Source organism: Galeopterus variegatus, unplaced genomic scaffold (genome assembly GCF_000696425.1).
Source record: "Galeopterus variegatus unplaced genomic scaffold, G_variegatus-3.0.2 Scaffold1605, whole genome shotgun sequence".
Classification (NCBI taxonomy): Eukaryota; Metazoa; Chordata; class Mammalia; order Dermoptera; family Cynocephalidae; genus Galeopterus; species Galeopterus variegatus.
In genome coordinates, this window is record NW_007727716.1 from 402,888 (window position 1) to 410,439 (window position 7,552).

The window sequence follows — 7,552 nt, forward strand, 5'->3', positions numbered from 1 at the left end:
GGTCCGGTACGGGCGCGACACTGAGGGTTGTGATCCGTTGCCGGTCACGAAAAAAGACAAAAAGGAAAAAAAAAAAAAAAAGAAGTGGGAGGCAATAGCTGATAAGAGTGAGGAGAAGGGTGGTTTGCAAAGAATAGAAAAAGTTGGAGTAGTTGCTACAGGGAATTCAATAGGGAGTCAACAAAATGAATAAAAGGGTACTAAGTAGCAGTGGGAGTCCAGCTGAAGTTAGAACAGCTTGAATATGAACAGTTAAAAGCCTAAAATTTGAAAGAGAACAATACATTGAGAGACATAGATGGAGTTTAAAGAGACCATGTATCTTTGTCCCATAGGACAGTGCAGTATTGGGATCATATGTTAAAAGCTGGTAAATGCTTATACTTTATGAGGTACTCTGAGAATTTGTTTTTTATATTTCAGTTAGAAAGTGTTCATTTTTCCTTTAAGCATCTGATTTTAACTGTGACTCCTTGGGTTTTGACCAATTTTCCTTTCACTCCAGTGGTTCTCTTCTCCACATTTCTCGCCCTTGGAACTCATCTTTAATTTAATTTTGTGACTGAATGAGGAAAAAAATTATATTATAGATCATTTTATAGCCAGTTTTCTAGGAATACATGGAGTGGAATATGCCTATAGGCTTTAGCCAGTTAAATTCTTAGTTATATGAATGCTTTCATTTCACATTTATTGCCTTGCCCAATCAATTTCTTTTTACTGTTTGCCTAAAAATGAGCCTTAGAGGGCTCCTGGGAGGTTCTGATTAGAGGCCGTATTAGAGGTTGTAACCTCAGTTGGCTGAAGGTTTCAAATAATTCCATTTATTAACCTTGGGATTTGCTTGAATGCCCATTCTGAAAACCAGCTCCCTCAAATAGTTCTGAATATTTTGCAGTCCTGCAAAACATGCTTGCCAATATATATTTTTAAAATGGGGCCTAGATTTCACTGACAATGTCAAAGTGGAATATTTTTCCTCATGTCACAGATGAGCACCCTTCCCTCTAAATTGTGTATGAATTAGGAGGCAATGTAAATTACTAATAAAATCCAAGCAGTTTACAGCATTTCAGTGTATGAGAATATATATGTAGGCACCAAATCTTTCCACTGGAGTTAGTGGCATCTAGAACTTCTTGTTCTGATAAGATACAGTATCCACTTGTACTAATTTTGTTCTTATTTGCTGCGGTAGTTGGTTCCTGTCCCATATTAATTCGCAAACCTTGAGTGTTTCCTTAGTTTTAATGCAGTGCTTCTCTCCATGGAGAGTCATCTCCCAAGGGTACTCTGTTTACTGCAGCCTTTATGATTTTATATTGCTTCATGCAATTCCAAACTTACAGGGTGTTGATGTGCAAGGCTTCCTCTGGCCTTGTAGGAACCCAGGCCTATTTAGAAATATGTTTGGTTTATGGAAAGCATTAAAGTCAGAAAGGGATAAAAACAAACTCTCAATGGAATTTGATTGCTTCAATCTCAAAGCATAGTTAATAATAATAATAATAATAAAATAATAATAATAATAATAAATATTAGAAATAGCATTAGAAATAGAGTAATCAAAAGATCAAGAAAGCCCAAGGGGACAACACCTGGCCTCTTAGATCTAAATGAGTAAATCTTTAAATTACAAGTATCACTTAAGAAAATTACCAAGTTTATTTTCTAGAAGACTGCAAAGAGAAGGAATTCAAGTAATGAAGGCTAGGGGTTTTTGTGTATTGAAATCTTCCAAGGGACTTTAACCCTTCAGTTATCAATGGCCAATGATCTCTAGTATTTCTACTAGAATGTGAACTTTAACCTCTGGTAATAATTAAAATATTACCACAAACCTGTTAGATCACATTAAATATAAGACATTTAACTCATGCCTCTTCTAAAATCGTCAGAGTATGTTTGTTTTTCAATATCACAAATAATGATTACAGCCTCAATGAATGTTCTGCCTTTCCTTTTCATATTTCAGAATTTCTTAAATTTGAAACATCAAAACATCTGTGTAATGTCCTGTTGCTGAAAACCCCAAATCATTCTACAAATAAAAAGGCCTTGATAATGTAGGTGCAGCCATATACAGGGAGTAGCTCGGCCTTAGGATTTTTAATGAAATTAGAGACATTTCAAAATAAAACTTTTCTTTGCAGTCAAACTTATTCACCCGGAAATTTCAATCACAATAAATTATCAGAGGCAATTTATTTCAACACATAGTTTAATAGCTATTTCTGTCAAAACACCTGTTGAATACAATTTGGGATTTCTCTTTTTAAAATACTGGTGAATACAATCATTTCTGTCAGTGCCATTCTAATCTTTTTTTTTTTTTTTTTTTTTAAACCTCTACTTTTTGTTGAATCTTTTTCTGCCTCTGCTGTCTCTTCTCAATTGTCCCTTTTGGCCCCTTCTTATTTTCTTCCCACAATAGCACCAACATAGCAAAAGAATTTCGATGTCTTTTAAAAATGTTTTGTGGCTGCACACATTCCAGTCTATTGCGTTAGAGTCACTTATCACCATATACTTCACAAGTAACTATCATCACAACTTCTTAGCATTTCGACCCCATATAATTCGAACAGTATGAATTAAAACAGTATGAAGAGATTCAAAGGGAAGTTTTTAATACTTGGCTGATGAAATGATAAAAGGAGAAAAATGTTGTAAAAAGAGGAAGAGAAACCCAACTTAGGACATTTATGACTTATTAAGGGAGCAAAAAGAGCCAACCCACTTCTCCTCTTTGATTCTGCTAAGTACAAGGAGGGCCGAATAATATTCAGTGAGTTTCTAAAATTATTTACATTCTGGAAGAACATTAGAGAAGTTGCCTTGGCTATGTAGTTGGTCATGTTTTGTAAGGAAATGAAACCTGGATTTCACCTTCTGAATAACTACCAGCCTCTAGAGGAGAGGAGCACAGGAAAGAAAATACCTTCATTTCAGAGAATTAAAACCTTGACAAGTAGACTTAAAACAACTTTGCTACAGTGGGTGATCTAACCACCATACGCTGTGTGTGAAAGACCATACCTTTCCCCTGGAATGTACACTGCTTGCACATTTTGCTCATTATGAGCTCTTGTAGTACTTTTGGGGCACATGACAAGTGAGGAAAGAGAAATCTTGATGTACCATTTAGGACATGGGGTTCTAATCACTGGACCTTCAAAGCCCATAGGCGAGGGAGGAAAATGCAACACTCAAGAGTGCAAACTCTCGCTCTTCCCTCATATTCTGTAATGATTGTTTTGAGTCATAAAGGAGCCTTCCCTATCAATTTTAGCGGAGGTAGGGCAGGGCAATCCTGAGACAGAGAAATGGAGACACAGAAATGCATGTCTGTTCCAGGACAGTGGTGGAAGTGCTGTAAAATGAGGCGTCCATCTGCCACCCACAAACCAAGTCTCTGGTTTCCAAAGTGTTCACAGGCTCACCGAGCTTCCTGAATGTCAGTGCGTGGGAGCGGGTTAGCAACCAGCAACTCTTATCTGAGTGCGATCTCGGACGCTAGTTGCTGTGTGCTCTGGATATGTGAGGAATTACAGCAAGCGCGCTAGGTGGGCTGGAGAAGGGCTGAGCTGTTTACTTCTGAACTCAGGCGAATCTTTCTCCTGGAAGCTGGGCGAAGTTACCCATTAGCCCACGCAGAGTTTGGGAGCAATGTGTAAATGGAATTGGAGCTGCCACCGCACTTTCCTCGATTGAACCCGGGTGCAGTGTGGCCGGAGGGGGATGGGGAGGCACGTTCAGGAATTCCGCTTTGTGTTCCTTCCCCGACACTCGTAGGGCTTGGAGGGGATGGGTTCGTAGCGTAGGCCACTTTGAAAGCTCTCCGTGACAATGGGATCTTCTCTCGTTAGACTCCGAGGCAAAAAGGGGAGGCACCACACCGCCCCCTTCTAGGGCTCCATCTCCATTCACTGGCGAGCCCTGAACTACCTCAGGTAGTCGGAGGCCGGCCAGGGAGTCTCCACCTCCTCGCCGGCGGCAGCCATTCGGCGCGCTTGGGCGCCGAAGGGTGGGGCCCATTGGCTGGGGGGCGCTGCCAGTCTCGGGAGGGGGTGTGGTGGGGGTGGGGTCTCCGGCCGCCGCGGGTCGGGGCTGCTCACTGTTTGTTGGGTGGTGGGTGAGCTTGAGTGTGATCCCAGCTGCTGGAGACTTGCGAACAGTTTGGAGCAAACGAGAGCGCACCAGAGAGGGGGCCAGAGTGAGGGGAGTGAGTGCGAGGGGACCTAGAAGAGACAGGGCGAGAAAGCGAGGGCTAGAGGACCCACTAGTGAGACGGAGTGACCATGGCTGTCTCCTCACCTCCGGTGATCTCCGCAACTTCCAGTGGCGCCGGCGTCCCGGGGGGTTTATTTCGTGCTGAACCCCTGTATTCGACTCCCGGAGAGCCCCCTCGTCTCACCCCCCATATGATCAACAGTTTCATGGCCAATAACCACAGCGGCAGCTCCGGGGTTGGCGGGGTTGGTAGTGGCGGCGGCGGCGGCGGCAACACCAACACCAACGAGTGTCGGATGGTGGACATGCACGGAGTGAAGGTGGCTTCGTTCCTGATGGACGGCCAGGAACTGATCTGCCTGCCGCAAGTCTTTGATCTTTTCCTCAAGCACCTAGTGGGCGGGTTGCACACGGTATACACCAAGCTGAAGAGACTGGACATATCCCCCGTGGTGTGTACTGTCGAGCAGGTCCGGATCCTCCGCGGGCTGGGGGCCATCCAGCCCGGGGTGAACCGCTGCAAACTTATCACCAGGAAAGACTTCGAAACTTTGTTCACCGATTGCACCAATGCCAGGTGAGACACTCGTTTCTTGGCTAACTCGCTTCTCTTACCCCTTTGCCTTCTTCTGCATGTTTCATCACCCTCACCCAACTTTGTCTGTAGAGTGTGAGTCTTAATTAGCTTGCCTCTACTCTTCACTCTGAAAATCGGTGGGGAAAGGGGACTAGAAGGACTCATTAATTGCGGGTCTCTTCTAGTTCGCGCTCAGTGGTAGGGCTTGGGTCTAAAATAGTCCCGCACAAACTTCAGTTTGCAGTCCTCTACTGAAACTTTCCAGCCTTTCGCCCTTATCTTGCATGGCTTTTTGGCTGCTTGTGGTTATTCGTTAATTTCTCTATTTAGGTTTTTGTTTTTTTCCCCCTGCTCTTTTGTGGCCGTACGGGTCGGATAGGTTTTCTCCTGAACACGGACACCAAGGCACCAAGGGCTTTCTCGGGGGACTGGCTGAGCTGTAAACTGGGCTCCTAAGCTGGCAACCCAGAACACAGCATTTGGGGGATACAGGGGGTCGGAAGTATACAATCCATCCCAGAGGGTGATTCGATCCCCATCCCGTGTGTTTGTTGTGAGAGTGCGTGGGGTGTGTGGTGGTGCTGGTGGTGGTGGTGGTAGTGGTGCTTGTGTGTGTATGTGTGTGTGCAGGTGTGTGTGAGGACGTTTGCTCATGCCTGCTGCGCAAAGCTCCCCAGTACACGATACAGGAAAGTCGATGGATCCTATTTTTTTAAAAGGACAACGACAGATATCACTTTCCTGGGATCGTCCCTTTTGGGTTATATGCAGAAGCCAATGTGGGGCATGAAACGCTGGGGCTGGGACTGGGTTGGACTGGGTTGGGGGTTGGTGTAGAAGTTGGGAGGTTTTCTATAGAGGATGCTCTCAGCTCTTCCTCCCAGGAAAACAGTTTGAAGGATCCCATTCCCCCAAAGAGAGGATTCCTTAAATGATGATGGCCAGCTTCCCTGGTTGTAAGTGTACCTCCTTCATGTAACAGTTTAGAAGTACATTGGGGAATGAATGTCCGTTTGCGTATGAGAAGCAAATTGTGTCCAGTGTTTCTGAGTAAAAGAGGAGGGGGAGGGGAGAAACTATATCAAGGTTATTTGACTTTTTAAACACCTATAAATTAGTCTTCTTAGTATTTATTTCATCTCCAATCTGGTAATATCTCAGGAAGCATACATTTGGTACATGGGATTGTCATACAAACCAAAAAAATCACCATCACCAGGTCAAAAGGAGCAAAGGGTTTTGTTGTGAAACAGTACATAACTGTCATTTTGCAAAAAACTTCTGCCGAGGTACGCTTTCTCAAAATGCAACTGTAAATCATAAGATATCTGGGTCTATGCACTAAAACTGTAACTCAGTTGCCACATCTGTTGTAAAACTCAAATTTCTATGTATAGTTGAAGTATACTGACAACTTGTAGACAAACTGTTGCTTACTGCTAAGATAATGCTACAGAACTTACAAGGGAACGTTTTCTTTTTCTCTTTGAGCAGTGTTCTGTGTTCAAGCAATTAAACAGAAGCCTGTTCCTATGAGAACTCCTATCTGATTCATATTTAGGGCTTACAAACCTGGTTTACTAAATCAGCTTTTCTTAAAGAAGGTAGATGGCCTTATAACACAAAGGATAACGGCTCCCTCAATAAAACAACCAATTATGGGTTGTAAGAGTAGAAAGAAAATTTTATTTTGACCACAAAGCCTTTTACTAATACACAAACTCAAAGGGTTACAAAGGACCTCAGATGGGGGCCATCTAATTCACTTGTTGTCCTTCAAAAACGTTCACATTTAAATAATTACAGTCATGAAAACCTATCCTCTTATTTACCCATCTCTCTTTCTCCCCCTCCCTGTTCTCTTGCCTCTCTCCCTTCCTCCCCTCCCTTCTCTTACAAATGCCCATTCTGAAAGTGGAACAATTATTACACTTAGGAAATTCTGTCTTCCTTAATAAGCATAAACTAATGCATTAGTTTATGCATTCTTGAGGAAAATCCAAGACTTTCATTTAAAAATAAATAGATTAGTATTTCAATGTGATTTTGATGTTTCCTCTATAAATAGAAACTTTTCTTTAATTGATTTTTATTAGAGCCACTTACTAAAGGGAAAAATGATAAATTACTTTGTATCCAGAGGCAGGTGGTCTTTACAATTTTTGGATCCTGTTACACAATCTGCTTTTAGGTTATTGTTTTAATATAATTAGGTTTAATTTACTCCTTATCACAGCATTTGCATTAACTTTTAAGATTTGAATTACTTTTGCATACGTGTGTGTATAAAGGTGATAGAGAAATATTAAATATGTAGGAGAAATATATTTGTGATATGATGCATGGGCCTTCTATTGCATTTTCTTTTCTTTATGAGTATTTTATTTATTGCGTGCACTTTCTATAATTGTGAGTATATAATTGTAAAAATTTATTTATTTATTATTCTGTGAATGCAGTCCATGAATGAAGATGAGGAATATTACTATATATACACCTATATTGGAATTTTTAGGTAGGAAAAACACAATTTCTGGGAAAAATCTAATTAATGATAAAATAATATTATCAAATTTTACTGATGTAAAATGCCCTCATAATCATGCTGTTAAAAATAATAACATATGATAATGCTTATAGTAGATGCTTTATACCCTTAAGTAACATTATTTACAGAAATGTATACTTTAAATCATTCCAAAAGTCTGAATTTTTTAGTGAAATTAGTGTTTAGATCAACAT

The 7,552-nt window shown here is 41.3% G+C and overlaps 1 protein-coding gene across 1 annotated transcript; it reads left to right on the plus strand.

Moving 5' to 3' along the window:
• Positions 1-4,282: 4,282 nt before the first annotated feature.
• On the plus strand, positions 4,283-4,814 carry DACH2 (dachshund family transcription factor 2). The gene has a single exon (XM_008577930.1). The coding sequence runs from the start codon at positions 4,302-4,304 to the stop codon at positions 4,812-4,814; it is 513 nt and encodes a 170-aa protein (XP_008576152.1). The 5' UTR covers positions 4,283-4,301.
• The last annotated feature ends 2,738 nt before the right edge of the window (positions 4,815-7,552 follow it).